Source organism: Cottoperca gobio, chromosome 5 (assembly GCF_900634415.1).
Source record: "Cottoperca gobio chromosome 5, fCotGob3.1, whole genome shotgun sequence".
NCBI lineage: Eukaryota > Metazoa > Chordata > Actinopteri > Perciformes > Bovichtidae > Cottoperca > Cottoperca gobio.
The window spans coordinates 15,427,613-15,454,055 of record NC_041359.1 but is presented as its reverse complement, the minus strand read 5'-3'; the positions used below and the strand labels follow the sequence as shown (position 1 = coordinate 15,454,055).

The 26,443-nt window shown below is 39.3% G+C and overlaps 2 protein-coding genes across 8 annotated transcripts in view; both read left to right on the top strand.

Annotated features, from left to right (window-relative positions):
* The window catches only part of cfap20dc (CFAP20 domain containing), a 28,248-nt gene extending 10,166 nt beyond the window's left edge, over positions 1–18,082 (top strand). For 4 of the 5 annotated variants that reach the window (XM_029431963.1, XM_029431959.1, XM_029431961.1 and 1 more), the window contains 5 exons: positions 5,279–5,626; positions 6,349–6,591; positions 11,137–11,198; positions 16,514–16,608; positions 17,484–18,082. In XM_029431963.1, coding sequence (XP_029287823.1) covers positions 5,279–5,626; positions 6,349–6,591; positions 11,137–11,198; positions 16,514–16,608; positions 17,484–17,602 — 867 coding nt within the window. In that variant the 3' untranslated portion in view covers positions 17,603–18,082. The remainder of the gene's footprint in view (positions 1–5,278; positions 5,627–6,348; positions 6,592–11,136; positions 11,199–16,513; positions 16,609–17,483) is intronic. The other variant, XM_029431960.1, reaches the window with a different exon arrangement.
* An 877-nt stretch (positions 18,083–18,959) lies between these two features.
* LOC115008361 (protein FAM3C) overlaps positions 18,960–26,443 on the top strand; it is an 8,328-nt gene continuing 844 nt past the window's right edge. The window contains exons 1-12 of one of the 3 annotated variants that reach the window (XM_029431925.1): positions 18,960–19,134; positions 20,240–20,349; positions 20,452–20,563; positions 20,688–20,834; positions 23,050–23,188; positions 23,835–23,986; positions 24,061–24,159; positions 24,258–24,299; positions 24,398–24,521; positions 24,611–24,669; positions 26,223–26,273; positions 26,370–26,443. The exon at positions 26,370–26,443 is cut by the window's right edge and continues 11 nt beyond it. In XM_029431925.1, coding sequence (XP_029287785.1) covers positions 23,974–23,986; positions 24,061–24,159; positions 24,258–24,299; positions 24,398–24,521; positions 24,611–24,669; positions 26,223–26,273; positions 26,370–26,443 — 462 coding nt within the window. In that variant the 5' untranslated portion in view covers positions 18,960–19,134; positions 20,240–20,349; positions 20,452–20,563; ... (1 more) ...; positions 23,050–23,188; positions 23,835–23,973. The remainder of the gene's footprint in view (positions 19,135–20,239; positions 20,350–20,451; positions 20,564–20,687; positions 20,835–23,049; positions 23,189–23,834; positions 23,987–24,060; positions 24,160–24,257; positions 24,300–24,397; positions 24,522–24,610; positions 24,670–26,222; positions 26,274–26,369) is intronic. The other 2 variants (XM_029431926.1, XM_029431927.1) reach the window with 2 other exon arrangements.

Genomic DNA, 26,443 nt, shown 5'->3' with positions numbered 1-26,443 from the left:
GTATCAGTAACTCAGGTCTTCTCTCAAGACTTACCATTTTCCATTGATATTATGTGCATGTATAGAACTCCCACTGGGCTCATCTGGTAACAGTACACAACAGGCTCTGTTTGTTTGTTTTATGGTGACCTATGCAAACTGCAGGTACTATATCTGCACTTTATTAAAAACCCTTCCCTGAGTTGACATTTGTCTTTACTTTACTTTTTGTTTGGCTTTATGTCTGTAATTAGATCGGTTGAACATGCACAACATTTCAATTTTCCTTGGCTGCCATTTTACATTGCTTACAAGCCAAAAATAGTTTATTATTAACTTATTATCAGCAGCGTTTCCTTGTACTACTTCCCAAAACAATCAAACAAACAAAAAGTCGGAGGAAAATACAAGTAGCTGCTTTTGGCACTGTAAGGAGAAATCGCACTGCACACACACACACACACACACACACACACACACACACACACACACACACACACACACACACACACACACACACAGGTTGCAAGACAGAACCTGCCTGGCCAAGCAATTGATCACCTAGCCTTTCAAACACTGATTTGAAACACTGCTCTAATAATTAGCCATCAAAACACTTCTGAAAGCAACAAACACCCACCCACCTGGGTGCCTGGGCTTTTATTGGTGGAATGTTGTGTGCAGTGTGTTTTCTTTCTCTCTTATCTTTCAAAAGACTTGCTCTGCTGTCGAAACCAGGACAATGCACTTGCTGTTGCCATGAATATTGCCAAGGCTATAGCTCTATAGCTTGTAGAGTTAGTCCTTGCCTCCCTCCACCTTCACATGTTAAAACCAAACAATGTAACTTTTTAGATAATGTCCATCGGCATTCTGGGAAATTAACTGACAGCTACTGTGTTAATCATCTAAGGTTGAAAGAAAATGGATGCAGACGTTTTTTTTAATTACAACATTTCACAATGAAATAACACTAAAAGTGTGTCTGGGGGGGGGGGGGGGGGGGGGTGTTTAAAGAAGTGCTTTTTCAAATTAACACATTAAGACTTCCATCACTTGGCATGAACTATGGTTAGAGGGTGAAACATTAAGCATGTCATTTCCTTCTGTGAAAGCAGAGTAAGCATTTGATCCAGTGTACTGTATTTTGAAACCAAAAGCAGAAAGAAGGGCACTTTATGTTTTCTGGCTTCTCACATACAACTTTTCTGTGAGATGGACATCATGGGAGTGAGAGGGTAATGAGAGCCACAGTTGTTTGTAATATCCAAAGAAAACACAGTTGGAACACATTGGCTATTCCGTCAGGTATCCACCAGGATCACATATTGGTTAACCACAACTCTTTTAGGCTACGCTCCAACATTTCTGACCACTAGTAGCGCTAGAGAGCTCTTTCTATGAATACATCACATTACAGGTCATTTAGCACAGCGGTCCCCAACCTTTATTCACTATTCAATAAAGTGCAAAACATATCATTTAATAATTACATATATATTGTAAATGTAATTATTCCATTTTATATTATGCACTTTATTTATATTATTATTACATTGTAATATATCATTTTTGTTAGCTTGTGGTTTTTCAAAATAAAATACCCTGCAGACTAATGTAAATAAAATGTTTACAATAAATATTACCAACACAAAAAAAATAAAAGTTATATTCTTTCTGTGCGGCCCCGTACCAAATGATCCACGGCCCGGTACTGGTCCGCGGCCCGGTGGTTGGGGACCCCTGATTTAGCAGACGCTCTTATCCAGAACGACCTACAGTGAACTAACTACAGGGACAGTCCCCCTGGAACAACTCAGGGTCAAGTCTAAATGATTCTATCAACATTAATAATAGCTATATGTTTTTGTCAGAATGCAGTGATGACCCCAAGTTCTAATAAGGCACTGAAATAACATCTCAGGACATATCCTTCCCTCTACAGTGGGCGTTGGAGAAAGAGCGCACTCTAGACAGCTCCCCAGCTGCAGGATCATCTTTTATGGCCCTGTCTTTGACGGTCTTTGTGGAGACGGGCATATCTTACATTTTCTGAACTATATCATGCTCTGATATTTTATAAACTGTTATATATTCACCGTCCGTGGACAGCTTTCCATGCTTTACTAGCTCCTGAGCTGCTACAAAACTAGCAGCAGTAGTGGAGTTTGGAGATTTGATCCAGTTCTTGCTTTGATTTTCGCAGCAGTTCCGAAATGGCTCTCTTTCTCTCGCCTGATACTTTCAAGCACGGTGTGCTCGTTCTAGAAATGTTTTTCAATATTACTTTTTTTTTCCAAATGAATATGTGCACACGCTATTAAAATCTCTATTTTCCTCCAAAACTTTTCTTTTTCGGATTTGGAATCTATAAGTGGCCTACATAGGGAAGCTCACGGATAGACACTGCTAATGAGGTTCGGCAACATTTAGGGGATAAGGCTACGACGCACATTTTAGTTGACTGAAATTTTAAAACATTATTTATGTGTTTGGTGTATAGGCTACACATTTTATTATATGTGTACTAGGGCTGTCGAATTAACGCGTTCATTTCGATTAATTAAACACAGAAAAAATTATGCGACAAAAATATTAACGCAGATTAATCGCGCTCCTAGATGCACCTGACTTTTGCTCCGACAGCACCTCGCACGGAGCTCCGTGTTTGACTCGGCAGAATGTTTGGACAGTCTGACAGTCTCAGTAGTTTCACTATGAATAGATGCGCACTCATTACACCGCTTGACAAATAGGAATTAAGGGGCTTATTGTGTTTCGCGATTGGCGAACTTCTCAACAGCGGTAAATAATGCACGACAATTGTTGATATTCCTGTTGAAGATGTTAGAAATATCAACACCCTTGTGAATAAGCAAATCCAGTCGGTGCCCTTGGCTATGTGTTGGCCCTTTCACATGCTGCAACAGATCAAACGTTTCAAACAGACTACAGAATTCCCTGGCAGTTTTGTTTTTGGGATTATGAATGTGAACGGTGAAATCGCAAAATATGTTGAGAAAATTTCAGAAAAGCAGTTCAGTTCTCAACTAAATCCATCGAAACTTGTTCTGCAAATTGTTAACAGCAGGATTGTTCTTGTACCTTTTAACACGGTGCAAAGATATTCAGAGGAGACGCAATCACCACATGATACCTGCTTCTATTGAGAGGAGTCTTTAAATATAGCCGTAACGCCGCCACCTTTCCCGAGAGGTTTAGAGGTGCTGACAACTGGTGTGCTGCTACTATTATTTATCCAGGTTACAGTTAAAATAATAAAATCCACATTATATACATGATGTAACTTGGACACATTTGTCTAAGCTGTCCGGGAGCTTAAAACCAGTGGTGGAGGTGGAGGTGGAGGTGGAGGTGGAGGGGCGTGAGGGGAGAGAAAATGGGAGTAGGGAGAGGGAAGGGACGAGGGCTACATTTAGTTCCAGGAGTTTTTTTTCATTTGGTCAGTGAACTCCAGGTAGAGGTGAGGTGGGGGCGAGGAGGGGGAGAGGGAGATCTGGGTGGAGTTCAGGGGTGGAAGAAAGTGAATCCTCTCTTGTGATAATTGGCATGTGGGGAGGAGACTCTTCTTAGTTTGTCCCTCGTGTTTTTAAAGCCTTTCTTCAGGCAGGGGCTCTCACTCGAGGTTTCTAGTGTGTCGAGTAAATTCTTGTCGTTGTTTTAAATCCTCTTGTGTCTTTGGGCAGAGGGAGCAGAAGGGGGGGGCGCAGGAAGTAAAATAGTATGTCAACTTTACTCCTGAGAGACGGCCCTCCTGTTTCTTAAAAGTCCTGTTGGTGTTAGCGAGCCTCGTGTTAGCATTCTCTTGTTATCGACGAAGTATGACTTCATTCACCTCCAAATTCACTTCTAATCGGTGGATCTAAGTCACATGCACGGCAATATGCTAGAGGCGTCACTGTGATTCAGTGTAGTGACACAGCAAAAGACTTGTTTATAGTAATAAACCCGAATGTGGTTATCCATCTGACTCAAGTTGGCCTTATTTTGATTTCCATTCATTTATGGCAGGTTGCTCATTTCACAACTTGTAGCAATATCATCTTTCAAGTAGTTGCATCAGTTTCATGCAATTCTTTTGAGCTAACGTTTGTTCTTAAACATAGAGAAATATTAAAAGCAAAACAAAGCGATGAACCTGCAGTGTATGAACCATTCAAAAAACAGAGATACAACAGACCTAAAAAATAGAGAAAAGTACATATACCATATATCTTTTAGGGAAATGCCTTTATTTTAATGCAATGATAACTGAAAGAATGGATACAGTAGTGTAGCAACTGCTTTCATGACACTCGTACCAGTTCATTGTTTATTCACTTGCACAAGAAAAGAGAAAACAAATAACATATGGAGCAGAAGAGATAAAAACCTCAAGGGGCATATGATGGCCTTTCACCCCAAAACGAAGCTCAGAGATGAAAGAAAATGCCTCAAAAAGAGAGCAGAAGGAAGAAATGAAGAGATAGAGAGTGCACTTCTGATGGAAGCTTCAATCTGTTTAATTTATGAAAAACAATGCCTATATTATCAACTTAAAAAGTGTAGGTGTGCCGGCAATCTGCCTGTAAGTATAATCAAAACTGTGGTTTGAAAACTTGGAATATATTAAAATATATTACAGCATTGTGTATTTCAAAGTTGTTGTTTTTGAAATTCCTAAAAATGAAAAAGAATTGTATATCTAATTGTCAAACTAAGATATTAAATCGAGTGATAAATTATTGGTTTTGTCAAGTAATGTAAGTAAACTAATATGTGGGCAGAATAATGCCGTTAGTGAAACACACTGTTGTGAATCCAGCTGTTTCAGAATCACATATCTTTCAATGGGTGAATGTTTGATATTCAAAATGTAGGATTTGAGTGGAGTATTCTCTTAATATTAAAAAAAAAAGAGCCATGTACTGTGTCTGTATGTGCGGGTGTATTAACCTGACTGGTAGGCGACACATTGTGAACTACATCACTGAGTGTTAACTTTGGATCTGAAGGTGGGAAAGATTAGCACACTTTAAGAGAATGCCATTACCCTTTTAAAATGTGAGGTTAATTTAAAGCTGAGCCACCAACACCTGGTCAATCCCAATGACTGTTTGCCATCTCATTATCATATTTCATTAAGCACACATCAATCTAAAGGGCAGAACACAACAGTGATGTTGTTGAGGTTGCATTAGAAACCACAAACTCTTAGGTCATAATGACTCATCCTTTTTTTACCAGGGGTTTTACAATAAGTGTTCAAATCAACATTTGTCCCCTGTATTTCTTTCAGGATAAGAGCTCCACCACGCTCAACCCTGCCTCTCCCAGATCTCCCAGTCCAACTTTGGATGTGCAACTTGTAGTCCATCCTGAATCTCATAACATGGAGCGAACAACACCCACAGGGCTCAGTCCAGCGACCACCAGTATGCAGTCTTCATCCAGTGGAAGAGCTAAAGCTGCTGAAATCGCCCCCACGCGCTGCCTCTCACCAAGTGTGACCCCCAGCAGACAGGAAAACAAGTGTGTCCCGTGTGGATCAGAGATAGTGAACCAGGTTGTGGACGAGAAGAGCAGTGTATCGCTATCAAGGAGACTCCTGCAAGAAGTCAAATTAAATGACTCCACACAGCACAAGGTACTGCTTATATATACACAACAGACCGTATACAGAGTGCTGTGGTTCTATTTTTGTTTGTGACAGAGAGGCAGAGCTCAGGAAGACTTGTGAAAAGGTTTGTTATACCGTGCTGAGAAGGATCAGACTACGGTCTGTTACAAATTGAGGTTGGCCGCTTCTCCAGTTGAAAAGATCCAGGATCAGAGGATAGTCAACTGGAGCGATCACAAGGCCTGAGGGGAGATCTGTCACTTGGCTGTTGCTTTCTGCATTTACGCAACTCACTGCTGAGACGTGTCCCAGCATCCTTCATCGGTGCAGCTCCCGACTGATGATTTTTGCCAACTCAAGCAGGCAGCATGCAGTGAAGGCTTTGACTGAAAGGTTGTCAGAGAAATATGACAAGGATTTTGTTTCCCTCTCTACAGACCTGGTTTATTGACTGCCATTGATTTAACAGCAGGCAACACCAGGCTTTCTTGCACAAATCAAGTTAGCATAGCACTATATTTAATCAATAGATCTACTGTTAAAAGACATTTCCCTTTAGAGGGTCAAATAATGATGTCCGACATCGCCTTGAGCTCTGTCTGCAGTTCTGTTATTTACTCGACGTTGTTGCTTTCACAAAATATGTTATCAACTTTGTGGATTGAGTGTGTATGTGTGACACGGCGTTGTTGTTGGGATTACCTCCAAATTAGTCATTTCTATTTATTTATTTTATACGATTGATAAAGGAAGAAGAAAACAACACGCCGAAGCCTGTTGACTCCAGCGCTTACAACTTAAACCTGCTTACCAATCTTCGAACGCACGGGGATGATGGCGACAACGAGCTTCGAATGCTGGCAAGTCTAAAAAGGGAGCAGGAGGAAGATGAATGTAGAGCCTCGGGCCTCAGTGCATCTCAGATCCACCACTGTAATGTCAGCATCAGCATGAGCACTGACGACGCCTCTACCTGGACCCACATCTCCATGGTCTGTACTATCATCCTGTGCTGCTTTTGATCTATTATTGTTGATTCTGCACTAATGAGCAACACTCATGTGCCGCTCATCTCACCATTTACAGTCATTAGTAAGTTGTCCCTCTCTCTCTCTCTCTCTCTCGCCTGTCTGGAATAATTTGTTTGACCCTGCTTGATCCTCACCCTTGTTAATTTCCATATCAAGCACCCGACTTATGCCACCATAAAGTGCTAATGCACCTTCTTTTCACCGCCGTGTTTTCTGCATTACAAAAGATTATGGAGATAGCAACACATTAATTGGCCTCTTACAGCTTTTAAAAGCACACTGGCATAATATCCACGGTTCCCCCCCAATGACAAAAAATTATTTAGGTCATTTGAAATGATCCCCATAAGTCTTTTTTAGAATTCAAAGATGCTATACTTTGCTCTTGGCTATTGAAGGTCATTTAGATCTATGGCCAATTAGCATAAACACATTGCACTTATGAAGAGAGAACACTGCCCTGCCTGCTCCCACTGGGTCCACTGTCGGATCCTCAGTGAATACAATGAATCCAGATGCCAACGTTATAGCAGCTATCCATTAATATACTGAGATTCAAGCAGAACACAATGAATTGTGGTATGACCGCAGGGATTATCATCTCATGGTTCCTTTTAGAGGACACAGTAATGCGGCCTCTAATAAAAACATGTATCTTTAGATTGTACAGTCGGTTAAGTTTTCCACGGGGACAGGTTTGGATTTACATTTGACTTGATCAAATCCCGAATCAGCCGCTGTGATTTAGAATTCTAAATGCATATGGCAACAGCACCACCATCAGCATATTAAGAAAATGCTTTGCCAATATATAGAGAGAGGAAAAGACATAAAAGTCATTTTAAAAATACCAATTTTGTTGTCATTTGTTGAAACATCGCAACAAATAAAACTTTAATAAGGACCTAATAAGTGTCTGTGAAAGATAAAAACAAGAGATGGTTTTGGGACCTTGGAAGAGGATAGTGTCTGTCTCTGCTGCTGAAACTACGGTACCAGCCCGGACTTAACTTTACTCCTAGGGGACTGAAATGAAACTCATTTTGTAGATTGTGTCATCTTAGATGTCAGATACCTTAATATGTATCCAGATGTGATACATATTCTCCCCTGTGGGCACATGACTAAAGTAAGAACTGTCAAGTCAGCCTTTTGTCCGTTGGACCACGACGTCTGATTACAGCTACAGATGGCAGATTGAAGAAAGAAAACACTCAAAAAGTAAAACTCCAAACAAAATCTTTTTGTTGGTGTATAATACTCACCTTATATATTATATCAGACAGAAAGTGGGTGCATTCAAAGGTCTGTACGCAGGATAATACTCAGCCCTCTTGGCTTGAAAAGAGTCCGTTTCTTCTAGGGCTGCGCGATATGTGGTTTCAGCATCGACTGTGTGATCGCAGGACGTGCGACGACGGCAAAATAACTCAAACGTGTCATGCTACAACTTTTGTGCTGGTTGTTGATAACAAAGGAACATTTGCATGGTTTTCATTTTCCATGACTAATCCAGTGTTTCCCATTAATTACCTACAGTTTCATAATGATACACTTTTACACTTCTCAATGGGGCGGGGTCTGCGGGAGGATCTGCTCCCCGGCTATAGTAGGTTGGCTCGGAAAGGCTCGGGGTGAAGGGTGCTGTGTGGGGTGTGACTTTGTGTCATCACTCTTCATATCTATAACCTACAGCCAGTATGTTAATGATTACATTGTTTACGAGAGCGCACAACGGTTTTATTTATAGCATCTAATTGCACCAGATTGATCCATTTAACTTTACAAAACCTCGTGTGGAAACGCCTGTATTTCTTCAAACCGTAATATACCGTATCACAGAAGAGAATAATTATTGCAATGTCAGTTTTTTCCAATATTGTGCAGCGTTAGTTTCTTCCTTCACTGTGACTTTGTGACAGCCTCAATGAACTCCAGTGTAGATGTTGAATAGTTAGTTTTGACACATACAGCTTGTGATGGGATGAAAGGTTTGTTAAAAGTTTCCACCACATCTCTCTTTTATTAATAACAGGGGGGACTGTCACAATTCATTATTGATGAGAGCAGTGTGAAGGACTCAATCCAATCTCAAATATGTTAACTGAACTAAAATGACAGAATCTGCATCTTTTAAAAAAAAAGAAAATGACACTAGATAATTATCAGATGTAGCTTTCCATATAAACATGATGAGATAATTCTTCTCCTGTCTGACATTGTGCCAGTCGGTGTTTGTGGCAGAAGCTCTCGAAGCTTTGCTCTCGCTTACACATTACGCGGCAACAGAGTCGATGTTCTGAAGATGAGTTCTGTAATTGTACAATGAAGCAACTCCTTTACCTGAAGCAATTCATGTCCTTTACTTATCCTGTCACATCAAAATGAATTATATCCAGAAACACTTATGTCTTCATTTCAACACTGGCATTGAGCCAGTTTTCCTGTGGGGATAAAAACGCCCGGTGTAGCTTCACTAAATAACACATGTCCAAAAGTCCAATTTTGGAAGCGAGCTCCTTATATTTAGGTCAGGTGTGCAAGGTTGAGTCCAAGCTATTTCTTAAAATCGAGGGAGGATTATTAATATTAGATTTGTTGGGAAAGGAAATCATTTTAGTAGGGAGAGTAGTGATAGGTCTGAGATTCGGGAATGTAATACTGCTCGACCTGTAATTCTCCCAGGGCAGTTAGTTGCACGACGGGGGTTAATAATAGAAATCGCATATACAGAGAAAAAAGCAGGAGAAAACCGAGCGGAGCTTATCCACCGGCAATCACCTGGAAATTGCCTTTGGTAAATAAGGCAGTAAAACGGATGTTATAAATAAATGATCTTGGTTGGACATCATTGTAATGCTCTGTGCAGCCCAGAAAACGCTGTACGGCGTAGTTTTACAAACAAATATTTTGAAGCAAAGGTTTCTGCTTTATGTCTCCATAACAAAGGGCAGGCAAAGCGCCAGAAGTGATTGAGTCTACTGCAATACTGATCAGAGACGAGCAGAGCTCTTTTAGGTTGTTTCCGATTGTCGTAGCACCGCACGTGATGCACAGGGGTGAATATGTATGGGAGGGATAGTGCAGCTTGAGCACCAGGATAGCTAAATGTCAGTCGAGGAGACTCGTCAAACAACAGAGGTCAACTAAAAGTTTGGCGGTGTTGAGGACCAACGCGTCGCCATACCCTTTAAGCTAAGACCTCTCCAGTACAGCAGCTAGTGTTCCAGGCAAGTCATCACAGCCAGTGTTCACTCACATCCCACATATTGCTGTTGAATTAAGAGGTGATCAAAATAAGTATGTACTTCTGTTAGCAGCAGGTGTACTTGTAAATCTTTTTGGTCCCAAGCGTTCCCTTTAATGCTGGAGTTCATGCAAGTTTAAATGACCATTTGAAGCACTGGGTTTTATTATTACAAATAGAGTACAGAAATGGTTCAGCTCCTTCCTCCCCAAAAGAATCACCCGACAGGTAACTCATCATCATCAGTACATATTACACGCTGAATTCCACCGGGTACAATTTTAGGTCTGGTCTTATTTTTAGAAGAGGATTACATAAAGAAGGCACTGGAGCACACAGATAGCTAAAATGTACTTAAGAAATGCAAGGACTACAGCTTCAGCTTGACTGCTTCTTGATCAACGTCATGTCACGTAATAGCCTTTAAACAGGCACTAGATTTAAATAGCCTCCTGAGGCTGTAATATGGTCTTTAGCTTTGACAAGATGGAGAGGGTAACGCACTAGTGTTCCCTACAGCTGAAGATTACTATATATATTGGATGTGAAACAATTCTTATCTTCGACCCAAGTTATAAAGAATGCAGATTTTTACGTAAAAAAAAAAAAGAAAAGCCAACAGCACAAATACAATCCAGCTCCTTTGTCAGCCTACAATAGTTATTACATTTCTGAACACATTATATGATTTTACTGATCCCTTGCTCTTGGTGCGTTCGGCCTTGTTTTCTGCGTCTGCGTGTTCTTTTGTGTTTTTCTCTGGTTGTTTGCCAGAAAGCCAGCGATCCTTCTTCTTGTACCAATTAGCATGTCGCACAACATAGAAGAGGTTTTTATGTGTCCTGACCTGAACAGGTTACATATGGATTTCCATAAACTGTAAAAGCTTTAAGCTTAATTTGTGGTTGTGTAAATGTTCAAATGTCAAAAATACACAATTTCTGTTGAGAGACAACGATCATTTGTCAATCAATCTGAAATAGTAGTGTGATGCTGATGTATGCAACGGCCTTCATTTATAGCCTGTATTGAATGAAATGAAATAAGTCGTTCTGAAAAAAACATGTTGTATCTTGAAGTGCTGTGAGGGAAATGATATTATTTTAATGCCCCAACAGATCACTCGGTGGTATTTTAAACCCAATGGAGATAACTGAATATGAATTATCATTTTTGGAAACAGAAGTACGTGAGTTATGAGTATTTGGTGACATTTCTTTTTTTTAACCCAACCTTTTTTTTTTTTTTTACTGATCCAGCCGGCTAATCAGGGTCACCACTATCAGAAGGAAATGAACCCCCTCCTGCAATCAAACCCCAGGTAAGTAAGCATGTGACAAACACAATTTGTGGAAGAAAATTCTTTGCTGAGCTCCAAATTTGTATGTTTATAATTAAATCAACATCAAAGTCGACATAGTCTAAGAATAGAAAGGAAACTCTTGTGTAGTTATACCACACGAGCTGCGTATATGTTATGCATGAAGGTCATGCTAAGAATACAGTCGTTTTCTTTAAAAAGAACCGGCACGCTGTCCCCAGGAACCTAACTTCTTTGGGTTGTTACTAACCAAGTCTTGGTGAGTTAAAGAGACAATAGATGAGGAAAGTGCAAAGCCCAGACTGATGTATTTCTTGTATTACCTGACAGAAAATGGCTTTACGTGGACTGTATGTACCTGCATGTACATGAAACTCATCCTGACAATCATAATCAGATAGTAACAGTGACTGCAGAATTAAGGCTAAATGTCAACTGTCAGATAGATATGCAAATTGAGGCTTTTCTCGCTCACAGATGAGTATGAATAAATTGAGTGTATGCCAGGTATTGTAGTTTTCTTCAGTTAAAGGTCATTTTTTTTAAGGTCAAGTGCAGATTATTGGGCGTGAACACTGGAAGCAATTAGGACATTATTGCTATTACTTTTATCAACCGTACCTATTTATACTCTCAGAAAACAACTCTTATTTACTCATACAGACATCCATATAGAAACTCCATTCAAACTTTCAAATGTTTCTCATCTTTAATACATTCTGGGTATTATTCAACGTTTCAAATCCCATTAAAACTTTTCACAATATCCAACATTGTTTGAAGTTTTGTTATAATTGAAGTCAATTAGAAAAACCTTCAAACCCATTCAACCTCTTCCAAATAGTAGAAAACGTAGAAACTCTATTCAAACTTTAATTTTCTCACATTAATTCAACTTTTTCATATCTTTCATACTTTCACACAATCATAGTTCAAGTTTCATGCAATTTTCTATACATCTACGGGGATTTTTACATTAGTGTGCGAGAGGTGGACTGTTCAGTAACAGCTAAATGAACTCAAACACGTCATGTTACAACTCTTTGCTGCTTGATACAAAAGGAAAACTTGCACAGTTCTGCAGACACAGCAAACCTCCAATCACAATCCTTTTTGATCATTTTATCAAACGACCAAAACAAGCCCCGTTAGTGTTCGTCAGTAACAGTAGAAACACACAGAAAAGGAAGATGAGGTTGCAAAAACAAACGCAACGTCAGTCGTGTGGAAATAATTTGGCTACAGATGTTTGAAAACAGTTTCTTTGTTGTCATTTGGTGAAAAATGGTTTTCATATATAATACATTATATATATATATTGCAGGATAGAATAGTCTGTTTTTTTCCAGTATTATGCAGCCCTACTTCATACATCATTTTAACTTTAAAACTTAGGAAAATGGACTAACACACTGTGTCACTGTGAGCCTCGAGAGTGCCATCCTTCTGCTGCATTAAATCCTATATTAATTAACCAGAAATTTCACGAGGGAAATAGAAACATGGACTTTTCTAACCTTCTCTAATTCTCTAATGTTTTGTACTACGTGCACACATTTCACACAGTATGTTCAGCAGGGTCTCCTCTCTCTCATTGTATAAAAATGAAGCGACAGGAGTAACGGTCTTTAAGCTATAAGCAGGAGACTGACAGCGGCGCTTCAGCTTAATATCTATGAAATGGACGCTCTGGGACAGGAGTCACTTTAAAGTCACCATCACGATGGCGAAATGTAATTGTTATTATTGCAGTTTGAAACACACACACAAGCTTTTTGAAAGTTTTTTTCGACTTATTCATACTCCAAATATTCCACATCTTTCAGACATTATGGGTATAATTACATTTTTTAAAGTCAGCAATTCAGTTTAGCGTCAGCTTTTCAACAACCCTTAAAATATTCCACATCTTTCGCACATTACTGGGCACTATTCAACCTTTTAAAGCCAACAATTCAGTTTAGCGTCAGCTTTTCAACAAACCTTAAACTAGTCCACATCTTTCATTCTGCAGAAATGTCCCACTGCGCACTCACTTATTATCACGCTTGTCAGATTCATCACCGGCAGCTTTTTATGACACTTTTTATATTCTAGATAATTAATGTTAGACGTAAAGTTTTTTGGTTCAAGTCTCTTAAAAAAAAAGCCAAAGCAAGGGTTAGACTCAGCATTCAGCGCTGCCTTTCAGCGGTCCTACAAGAAGAAATACATCAACGTTGAAGCAAACGCCTCCTCCAGGAATATAAGACTCATTCACATCAATATGTTTTTTCTTTTTGAGGTTAGAACATAAACTTTACTCTGTTTTGAAGCTGTAGGTCAAACGAGGTGGAACAAGTCTCCCAGCTGCTTTGCATTATAAACTACAGAGGCGCTTCCCGTGCAGAAGTTGGCAGCATCATTTACAACTGTTATTATTTTGCATCCAATATCAACTTCAGGCATATACAATGAACACGAACATTATATCGCTCCAGAAACCACCAAATTGAACTAGAAGTTGTCAATGAGAGAAAGTGGGTACATCGTGTGTGTGTGTGTGTGTGTGTGTGTGTGTGACATTATAGATTGTTGTTCTGTAGCAGTGATATGAGAGTGGAATCTTTTCTTTAAATGAAGTTAAATGGTCTTCGTCGTTTTCCAGACGAGATGAAATAGAATTATGTTCAGTGTAATCCTAATTGACATTTTAGTCGGATCAGTTTTTATGTAATAAAATAGCTCTTGGAGGCAGGTTTAATATATTGAATCAAGAGGACGAGGTAGAAGAAACCGTTCAATACTATCATTAATAATACTATATCGCACGTTTCTATCTGCGCTGTATCTAAAGGCTTACAAGCGCCGTTGCTTGGTTGCCCTCGGAGGGTTCTGGAGACCCTGCCTCACCTCACCGAGCTCTGTCTCTGCACATCTCCATATCATAGTGGGTGTACACAATCATGCAGCATGTTACAAAATAAAACAAAGGGATTGCATCATAGATCCGCTACTCAAATATGCAACCACCTCCTCCTCTAACACTTTTGATTTATTGATGAAAAGCTTGTTGTGAACATGTGTCGACTCCCATGTATTTGGATATTTTCATATTTCAATGCTTACATGTTTTCGGGGCTGATTAAATATGCAGTGGGGTTATGCTGTTTGATTGAATGTCCACTGAAATGAATATTACTATTGACAGCTACCTCAAACACACTCGCTGACGTGCCTCACGGAGCACTACAGCAGCCGCAGCTGTACCACTGAATTAAGACTTCCAAGCTGGCTTTGATTTACATATCGGAAGAGCAGCTGCACAGGATTTGTCGTTGTCTTTGCTCCTTTTTCTTTTAGGAATTGCATTCTGAGACACTATTATAATGAATTCTATCAGGGTATTATTTGAGCATCTTGACATCACTGCAAGGCTTCCTCGCCGTTGAAAGCTACAGTTTTCTTGACAGCTAAAACGCTCCTGTTGCTGTGCTTAATGTTGCCAGGGCTTTTTTTTTTTACATGTTTCTTTGCTTGTGTCTGCCTTTTGGCTGGAATACCAAATGTAAAAACACAAAGCAGGCTGTCACAGAGACCAGGAGTAGCAATTCAATTGTTTTCACAATAAAGACAATTGTGAAATCCAGTACAATTACCAGGACGTCAGACAAACACAGTGTTTAACTGGGAGATATTTGGAAGGCTTCATTTCAGTATACTTCACTGCTGTGCAAAAACAATGTGCTCACTCAAATGAAATCAAACTCATTTATTCCCTTTATCACACATTCTTCCGTATCTGGATTAGAATTAGTTGAAAATCTTAAGAATTGAATCCCTCTCGCCGTGTTTCTCTTAACTTTTTGAAGTTCAATTTGCAGCTCCGTAGCGGAGGCCTTTGTCCTTGTAAATTGCTTTATTTAACTTTTGTGCTATGCTCCTGCCAATCAAAATGTGAAGGCGGTGTTAGAGTGGGGTGAATGCCTTTTGTTAGAAAGAAAAATCAGAGCCTCAATAGAGATAACGTACGTTATCACTTTAAAGGCATGAGGTTAGAAATGAAGAAATAATTCAGGCTCACTGTAAATGCATGGAGAGATGAGATATAGGCCTACTCTATAGCAAGCTGTGCGTTTTCCTTCTAACCATTTCATACAGTTATTACAATATCGTTTATTTGACATACTATCTAACAGTTATTTGAGGCAGCGTTGTCATCTTTGGTATTTTTGTTTTTTTTACTAGTGCAGTTATTTCCAGATATCATATCACAAAAGGACCATTACTTCTGTTATTATAGTATTGACTGTAATAACGACAAGGAGGATTCATCGGCTCGCATTAAAAATCAAATCCTCTTTAGTCTTCAACAGTAAAAATTAATCTGAGAAGATATTAGAAATGTAAATGTTTTAAGTGCAGCCTGCTGAAAGTATTAACATGTCAAAATGTTAGTTTAGTGAACATACTATAAAGTGGTTCGTGAATGTACTTTCTTTTTCTTTCCGAGGGAGGGACATTATCAATCATTCATAATGAACTTTTAAATTGTCTGATGTCAGCTAAATGTTGTACAGAAGAAGATTTATAGTACCTCGTTAAATATGCTATGATGTGCACTTACGAGATGTTATGTCCAGAGGCGAACGATGAGCAGAAGGCAACACGTTCCCCACTTGTCTTGGTTCCTTTTGTTGCGCGGAGAATCAATTCCCCCCCCCCCCCCCCCCAGAAGATCCAATTCCAGTCATTGACTGAAAAGTCAGTCATTGAGGCCAAAGATGTAAACGGATAATTGTGCAACTGATGTATAGCCTAACGTTTTTATGAATTCTGTTAGACAAATGAATCCTGCAGTGCTTTCATGTAATAATTCATCTTGTGGCCTTTTTTCTCTTCATGTAATCTGTTGCTCCGTACTAAAAGAGCAGTGTTGCACTTTACTGGGAAATGATTGATGTGTAGTTGTAGCCTGTGTAGCTCTCAGACCAGGAAGATAAATTCATTTAGAGAGAAAGTAAGTCCCGCTCCCACGGACACAGGCAAGGTTAGGCTCCTACTCTGGCCCAGAATTTGGACACATGGAAATCACAGCTTGAGTCGGAATCAAATAAATGATCCTTCAGGTAAAACTGTGAGGCGGCGAGGCTAAGTGTGCAGGAGAAGTAGCTCAAGGACAATGGGGGCTTAGGTGGACTTCTGAGAGCACACAATGATGCGACTTCATTGTTAAAATGTCATATGGAGGCAATTTGATGTGCATGGTACAGTAGGATGGTGTGTGTAATGGCATGTGTTGTCATGACTGTGTGATTTTATGGTCTTTCACCTAGGGAGTGGATGGACGTGCTCAGCCCTCCCATTATGCCTCCCAGCCAGCTGAGAAGGTCAGGCAACACATGGAACAATTTGGAAGATCTAATCGGAGGTACAGTAACATTAATTGTGATCCTTTTGCCCACCAAACTGCTTTTTTTAATGTCCTTTAAAGTAAGGCGGAGAGCAAACAATACAATGCCTTAACATTAACCACACTAATTGTGCAAATGCAAAGAACTGAAGGAAACATCCACTGGTGTCCAAGCTTCCACCTAAAGACTGCACTCAACACGGTGGGAAAGCGTGTGAAACTGTATCTAATTAAGAGTAAAAACCCACGAGAGTGGAGCTCTCTGTCCTCCACATAACTCCATAGGTCAAAAGAGACAGGCTCATTACAGGTCTGAACCCCCAAGACACATCGGCAAGGTTAATTGATGAAACCTTTTGAGTTTACAACATCATTTTTAAACCTCTTACACAATGTGTCTTATAATTAGTTTTCATTATCGTCGCCGAAGTTCTGATAAGATAAAATGTTCCTCCTGGAGCATTCCATAACCTTTTTAGCATTTAACTGCCTGTCAATTTAACAGCTAAATTCTCACACTTTAAAGTAGCGGGGATTACAGGGAATGTCTTTACGGCTTCATAATGTGGTACAGGGACTGGGGTGTCTTAGGTCTTGATTGATGAGAGGAAAAAATGGCAGCGACAGAAAACTTTTAAATCCACCGGAGTCTGAAGGTCACCTCACCATCCGAGCTTCTCATTTCATTCCACTACCAGCTGATAGAGTAGGCCCTCACTCATATCTGGCACGCCTTTGCTACTGTACTTAGAAAATACAATATACATATTAATTGTATGTATTTATCTTATCCTTGCAAACTTCATTGATTTGAAATACTGTTCCACTGTTACATGTATGTTTTGCACAATTACTATCAAGTGTTGCAGAGTGATCTTCTTGCGTCACTGCAGGACGGGATGAGTCCCTGAATGAACCGGAAAAGGAGGACGAGTATTTGAATCTGCTCTATGATCCTTGCCTGAACTGCTACTTCGATCCAAAGACGGGGAAGTACTATGAACTAGCTTGACTCGACGCTCCAAGAGAATCAAAATAATTGAATCATAAGTTATTGACAGGGGATGAATAGATTCATCCATTTTTTTTGAGGCCTCGCTTATTGATCGGGAATGAATAACCCATTCATAAAAATATTTCCATGCTGCTGCTTTTGTTTTTGAGAAACAAACAGGAGCTTTGTGTCTTGTTAGTGTGTAATGGAGTGGGACTAAATAAATCAGATGCATGCTTTTTGCAAGAAGTGGAGTAGTTGCCCATTCAGTAGCACATCTGATGCTAGAAATAGTCCTTTTGGAAGTCTTGGCTACCAAATGAATATGTGAGCCTTTTGAAAGAACATCCTGGAGCTTCGTTTTACTCAGAAGATTTCTGACATGTAGGTTTAGCCTGGATTAGTATTACAGTATGGGTCATTTTGTCGAAATAAAAGTCATTGAAAATATGTTGATGTATGTGTATATATGTTTGAATTAAATATGAATTGAAGTTACCATGTGTCCTGGCAATGCTGGCAATCCTTATTAAATACTACATACTGTGTATATCTAGATATAGATATATATACACTGTTACAATGTTCCCTTGTTGTAATAACTGTATTCACAGGTGATCCTGTAACTAGTCATTTTTTTTTATGCAACCAGCACTAACAACAGACGGGGAGCTCATGGGGCTGGCAGGTCTTTTAATCAGTCTTGCCAAAACACTGATCACACCTGATGAACGGCTGACACGAGATTAATTCATCATTTTCAGCCTGAGATGAATTGTCGCTTAACAGTGACAGGAAAAAAATGAAATGAAAAGAAGAGGAAAACTAATATTCATTCATCACATTGTGATTCCCAGTAGTTTTAATCAAACAATACCCCCAACTGGATCAGTGACTGACCATTCGGTTGGCCCAGCCGGCGTACTGGGACGAGGTCATTAAATGAGCTGTCAGAGAAATGTGTTCAGAATTTGTTTTTGTTTTTAAATCAACACAGTTTATGTGCAGTATTCAACATGCTTACCAAAACATGATCTTGGAAATGGAGAAAAACAACAGACTAGACACACAATTAAACAAGTGCCTTAAGGAAGACACATGCTGTACTTAAGCACCTGTCATATGTTTAACAGTGTTGCATTTTAAACATCAAACATTATGTGTTGTCTTATGATGCATGACTCAGTGTAGAAATGTAGGTTCATCATCTGTGAACATTTGTCTGGAGAAATAGTGGCACTTTAAGCCAGAGGGTGTCTTTTTTTTTAATTGTAATAATGTTTTACGTGCAGCAGAAACTAAACCTGGATACTGTTTTGAAGGCGTAAAAGAGCCACGTGACACACAAACAAGCAAACCAAATGTCACATGACGTTTCCTGAGCTGGGGCGTTGAGAACGGTTGACAGGTGAGAGCAACCAGGAAGTAAACAACCATGCCGTTTGACCCAGCGCGGTTACAGTCAGGCACAAAACATTTGCATTGAACAGTTACAAGTTTCCCCGACTATTTGGGGCTTGGGATAAGTCGCAAGGATGTCAGCACAACAGGTAAATATGTGAACAGTTATGGCAATTACATCCGTCAAATTCCTGCGGTAGCCTAATGGTGATTGGTTTGCAAGACATAACATGTGATCCCTAAACATTCAATACAAACAATTCATTTTTTTATTGCGTGGTGTTAAGAGTTGCTGTTTATTAAATGTGCATTAAACTGCGTCTGTGATGTTAAACGTGTTGATGCAGTATGTGGAAGTGGAAATATGAGGGGGAAAAAGTCTTTTTTTTGTTGAACAATCAAACATTGAATTCTTAAACTGGATGACCTTCAGAGGAAATCATATAAACTTAATGTTAGGCTCTTTTTTTTATTACACAATACTCACTATTTTACTTATTTATTTGGATTCCAGGTGCCAAATTCCCTTCACTTAGTGTCATAATGCTAAGTGAAATAACATACATTCATAAAGACTGTACTGTAATAATAATGGATGTAGCTGACCTTGGGTCCATGTGTCTCCGTTCATGATGTCTCTGCACACACTATATGGGCATATGCTCGATGAATTTAATAGGAAGCTACAAATCAGACATTAAAAGATACCTTTCGACTGCAATTCAGCACCTTGAATAAAGATAAAGTATAATTAGGCGATGAGAGGCCAAAAATATATTGATATTACACAAATAATAGTGTCGCGATATCTCATCACAGTTTCATTGTTTTTCACATCTAACACCTCCTCATGTGTGAATAATTGTTGAATTGTAACCTTTTAGCCCGTGTGGATCGTAATTATCACCACGAAGATTAAAGTTTTTGCACCTTTACCTATGACTACACCCGAGTCATAGCTCTGCCTTTTTAAAAGATATTGGCTTGTGATCATAGTTCTGACGTGAGTGATCATATATTGTCAAAATTGCATCCGCTTTCCTGCTTGGCCCGTGATTCACACCCCTGCTGTTGAGCTTTTGGGTCATACACCAGTGTGATCCATAACACACACGCTGTTCAGCTGTCATATCTCCTGCCCGTATTTCCTTTTTTTATCTGAGCCACACATCATGAACTGAGCTGTTAGGTTTATGAGCTCTTTAACTACCCCACTGTTAGATCTCATTGGATTGGATTCATTTGTCTTTTTAGGCCGGGTTAAGGCGAATTCACCCGGGGGTTATTGCATCGGTGATCTTCGTCTCTGTGGCGGCAATAGTCGCTGCTCTATTGATCATCCGAAAATACTGCTTGCCAGTCAAGTAAGCAGACTTTATTAATGAGCCTTAACAAGGTTATATAAAAATGTTAATGCAGTATAAACACATCCCCCCCCCCCCGTCTGTTACATAACTTTATTTCAGTGAGGCGAGATACAGATACTCCCAGCTGAGGCAAATGGAGGATCAGGGTTCAGCAGTGACAGAGGGCGAAGGTGACATGGAGCCCGGCACAGTGGGAGAGGAGTCAGACGAGGTCAGTGCATCACGGCTTCCCGGATTGTAGCCTTCACTGTCATGCGTCCCACCGTACAAGCTGACACAGCTGTTACTTTCCTTGTCACTTCACATGTCATGTTCTTTTCTTCTCCTCATGACAGGATCTTCTGGACTAGGTCTCAGATGGGGATGCTGCTGAACCTGGCTGTTAAGGAGTTTATTGTGGAAGAATTGGGTTTTGTTGGGCTGCAGCTAAGGAGTATTTTCATTATAGATGAATCCTTTGGTCCACACAACTTCAGAAAACAGTAAGAAAATACCCATAGTGACGTCATCAAATGTGTTGTGTTGTCCAACAACAGTCCAAAACCCCAACATCTTCAATGTAATCTATTTTAAGACAAGGAAATGCAACACATTCTCACATTTAAGAATGTTTGGCATTGCTTTCTTAACAACAACAACAACAACATTAACGATTAATCAACTATAAAATAGATTCTTTTATTTTCTGACGATATATTAGTTATACCTGTGGATCCAAATGTTTCTGAATTTGTATTCTTCATCTGACTTGATTTCTTGTTAGTGTTATTTATTCATACTTAATGTGAATAATGGCTTAACCTTTAAAGCAACACTTCACCAGTTTTAAATATCAAGGATCTTACTTAGTGAAACTGAACCTTTTATGCCTCCTGAGGCTAATCCTGCTGATCCCCCCCCCCCCCCCCCTCCCCTGAGAATCAACTCTCCACTGTTCATTTAAAATGCCAGTTAACTTAATAATACAAATGAATATTCAGAATCTAGTTAAAAAATAACAAATACAAATTGTAAACAAAGTGCTATTATTGTCAAATAAATACACATTGAGTTATAGAACGGAGGGATTTAAATAAAACGATGTAAACAATTAAAGTAGGTGCCAACCAATAATGTAACGGCAAGACAATCATTTGCTTAGATGTGGTTAAATATACCTCAAAATAATATTTTTTGTAGCATTCTTTGACTTGCAATGTAATAAATGCAATTCATTTTCAGTTGTTGCATTATAAAGAATGGACACCTTCGGCTAGTTCATGAAAGTTAATGACACTGAATGAGTGACGATGATACAAATCGTCATGTGGAGATTTGACATTTCAGATGTTTCAAACTCCCTAATTGACTTGCAGCAAAACATAGTCACACTTAGCTCTACCAGTTGGCCAGTTCCCTTTGAAATATATTTCCCTTTTTCATGCTAACATCAACCCACTTAAAGCAAATTTGCTGTAGAGTTCAGAGTCCACCGACTCTATAATGGACGTCTCAGCTGAGTGATGTTGAGTGATATTTTTTGAGAGCTACATTTTCCACAACTCCAACTGCTCGAGACTCACGAGTGAACATTATGTGATCAGTCACATGATGCTGGTGACGGCTCGAACTGATAAATCGTTATTAAGAAAATCATTTCATTATGTCCTCTCTTTTAAGTTTGTATGATTGACACATTAAGAAATGGAATCAATCTGTTGTTCCTCTCAGCAGTGTTATTTCTAACATCTGATGAGGAGGTTTGCTCTCCAGTTACTGATGCTGCATATAATTCATATCCTGCTGTTCATTTGAGAAATATTTATGTTGACCTCTGCAGTTACTGATGGTGGTGTGAATCATGTCAACGATGACTACTGCGAATATTTTATCTTCTCGTGTTCATTATATCTATGTTGGTTATTAAATGTATTCACACTGTGCACTGGCTGATGTGTTCGCCACCTGCTTGGATTGTCCTTGTTCTGTCCAACGCATGACCTGCATAAGAATATCTCTGCTTTATCTTTATCTTCTTATGTGGACAGGCATATTGTTTAGAAAAACATGGATATTTTGTTCCTACAATGTTATCCAGTTATGTAAAGCATAATGCTCCCTCTTATCAGTAACATGTGGTACACATAGACCCTCTGCTGGTTATCTTTAGTATTACACCATGTTAGAATGTAAATATTTCATATGTAACATTGACAGCCCTCTATTGAACGACATGGCCACTAAAAACACGCAGCCAGTGACAAGATGTAGGCGGACGATGGAAAGAGTTTCCAGTTGTCAGACAGAAAAATGTTTCTAGGCATTTGCTGTAAATAGCAACATGTAACGTTGGAGCACATTTACTGTAAATATGAAACATGCTTTCAAGTTTGTTCCTTTAGTTGTGTGGCACTTAGTTTGTGGTTTGATTAATTAATATGAATTCAAATGTAAAAGTGTGACATAATCTTGTCTCCCTGTCTCGTAGAGTCTGCGTTTAATACTTTACTCTTTCAGTTGGTTTACTGAAGCTGTTCCAACATTGTGTTGGTTTTTGTCAGCCTTCTGTAAAAGTGTGGTTAATTTGTGAAAATATGACCACACAGAGGTTTTTAATTCCCCTGATCAACTACTCATTGTTTCTTGATGGATAAATTATGACCTTATTATTATCTGACTTTAATAACAGTCATAACTTTAGTTCATTACTGCCCGCAGGGAAATGCTATTTTAGTTTTGGACCCCTCCAGGCGGATGAAAGCTCGGACTCAGCTACTGTTCAAGGATCAGCGGTGCAGATGCTTACTGACACGAGGGCTTGGCCTCGGGGATTATCATGCCTTTCACCATTTGAACAGTCAGTGACCACTAATTCTTGTGCAAACAGTGTTGTCCATCCATCAAATAAAATAGACTTAAATGCCTAGACAAACACACCATATAGGCCCTTTTTGTTTTGTTTATTGAAATAACATAATAGTGTTTGCACTTCCTCTTGACCTGGTTTGCCTTTTGAAAATAACAGCTTTAATCGCAGAGATATGTCCCTGTAACAGGTCAAATGAGGGCCAAAGTTGTTTTGTAAATAGATTTTCTCATCTGTTTTAGTTCCTTCACAGATTTTGTCTTTGTGCTTATTAATTTGCTGTTCGTGAGAGATTACTTTTGTTCATCGTTTTTTTGCACACCGATAACTCGACACACATCATATGATTTTCTAACATGTACATACAAATAGAAAACTGATAAATGACACGGATTCTGTAAATATGTTTTTGAAATGTACACATCCAATTTGTAATATGAAGCTTGTGGCCTTTTCTTCTCCTCTTCGAGTCATTCCCTAATCTTCTGTTTTCAAACCGCATTGTTCACTACAAACAGTATCTGTTACCGTCTCATATTTGACATTGTAAAAGACAGAAACTTGATTGTCTAGTTCAGAGTGGCCGTGTGTATAATGCTACATCCTGTTTTTTTATGTGGCACACCCTTCCTTGAAGGCATAGTAAAAGGAATCATCAGGTGCCAAAGTGCTGCTGTATCTACAATACTTCTTGTTGACAGGAACTACTTGAAGTGCATTTCAAAGGTCTCAGCATTTACTTTTGGGAACGGAAAGTTCTCTGATTTATTGGAGACATGAGATATCGAGGTGAGATTCTTACTTTATTTCAGCTCGTTTTGGTTGTACGTCTGCCAATCTTCATCTATCTTTGTGGTTGACAGCTGTTTTTAAGATTGTTGCTGTAATCATTGTCGTCCTAATAACCTGGGGGATTGCCAACAATTCATTTGATCAACTGGAGACTACAAGAAAAATTCTTAGTGAGCTCATTTTTACTTATTACGTCAGAATTCCTGAGCTACCTCTTCTCATTCAGTTTTATCTTGATAACACGGCCTCCGTTCTTTTTTTTTTTCAGGCTTTATTGACGTAGATCAAAGAAAACCAAACTCCAGAACAGGTAAATTCAATCATGTTAATAACATTACATGACTTCCACATTAACTGTATGTATGACTTCCTGAACGATCAGAAGGACTTTTCTATCTGCATTTTCAGTTGCTAAAGCACCTGAGCCAAAGTGCAGCCTCTCTAGAGTCTGTCCGCCTCACCATTTTGCTTTACACATCACCAGCGGAGCAGCTAATGTCGTCGGACCAAAGATCTGTTTTGATGGTAAAATGTGCGTGTTTGATACGGTTGTACCTGAATTAACTAAGGATGGCAATGTGTGTGACTGTGTGAAACTCAACCTTATTTGTATCTCAACAGCATTATGAGTCATGTGTTTAATAATGTGGGACCAGGACTGAACGTCGTGGTGGTAAATGGTGAGTAAAATTACTCAAATTGCAAATTCTGTAGTTTCCGGGAGACCAGGGACGGTAGTAACACTTTTTGTTTTGAGCATTAGTAGCTCAGTGGTTGTTCTCGCTAGAGCTCTCAAACTTTGATATATAATAACCCTATGCGTCTCGTTCAAATAAAGCTCACTTGGACATCTTCAACACAATCACACTTTATGTGAGTTAATGTCAAATACAAAGAGCTCCATTGATACAACCTAACCCACTAATGAGGTGAGTTGTAACGCATGCAACAATGAGAGGTAACTTGCTGAAAAGATATCCATGCTGTCTAATTTATGCAAGAACTCTTTTGAATAATAAAGAGTAAAACATTTTTAATGATGAGAACATTTGAAAGTGACAAATCTATTATTTATACCTACAATAATATATAATACAATATAATGCTTTTATTTACAATTTGTGTGAGTAAGAGTGAGAGGCAGTGAGAGTGATAGTGTGGTGAGTGAGAGAGTGGAGTGTGAGTGAGTGAGAGAGAGTGGGAGTGAGAGATAATGTGAGTGTGAGTGAGTGAGTGATAGTGTGAGTGTGTGAGTGAGAGAGAGTGGGAGTGATTGTGTGAGAGAGTGAGAGGGAGTGAGAGTGATAGTGTGAGTGAGTGAGAGAGAGTGGGAGTGAGAGATAATGTGAGAGAGTGAGTGAGTGATAGTGTGAGTGAGAGTGAGTGAGAGAGTGATTGTGTGAGAGTGAGAGAGGGAGTGAGAGTGATAGAGAGTGGGAGTGATAGTGTGAGTGAGAGAGAGTGAGTGAGTGATAGTGTGAGTGAGAGAGAGTGAGAGTGATAGTGTGAGAGAGTGTGAGTGAGAGAGAGTGGGAGTGATAGTGTGAGTGAGAGAGAGTGAGAGTGATAGTGTGAGAGAGTGAGAGTGTGAGTGAGAGTGTGATAGTGTGAGAGTGTGAGTGAGAGTGTGAGTGTGAGTGAGAGTTGTATTCCTGAATGTGCATTTGTCACATAGGCCATAGGGTTCAATCACTGTCACAGTTGTGGCAAATGTAGATGGCTGCCCCTGGGGTTCAGGTTTTGTAGACCCAGAACTGACTTTAAAACTATCCCCACCCCGAGCAGCCATTACATAGTTAACTGTTTTAGCATGTGGGTTGAAGTTAGCCGTAGCTCTTTTCCGATTGGTCAAACTGACAGTGTTACAACTCTCCCCGGTCTCCCCTACTGGTGTGCTGTAAATTATTTAAACTTTCTTTAAAAGATTCAAATAAGCTTTTGAACTTGGAAGCAGCAGTTGACAACAATCTCACCTTAAGGTCCATTAATCAGCCATACTGAAGTTTTCGGTTATAAAACATGATCTTCATCAGGAAATCCTTGAAGTGCTCATAAAAAAAGATCCTTTTGACCTCTTTACTTCCAATTTCTTTTCTCCAATAATTGCAAAAACTCCCATCAGCTGATGAAAATGCTGTGATATGATAAAAAGCTGAGGTGAGCATCTTGAGATTAGTTTCTTTTTTGGCCAGTTTTTGATAAACCACATGTTGTGTGTGTTTTTCCACCTCAGGTACAAATGGAGTTGTGGACAAATTTGGCTACCTTAATATGAAACTAGGGAGTACGAATTTTCTTTATCTTTTAATCTTGTTTTGAATTTAAAAGTGTATTGAAACCTTGAGATGATGTTTCTCTGTTGTTTTTATTACTCTTAAAGTTAAAAAAGACATCCTGGCGTACCTGACGAACATACAACCTGGAATGATTGTTTTGGTGGCCTCGTTTGATGAT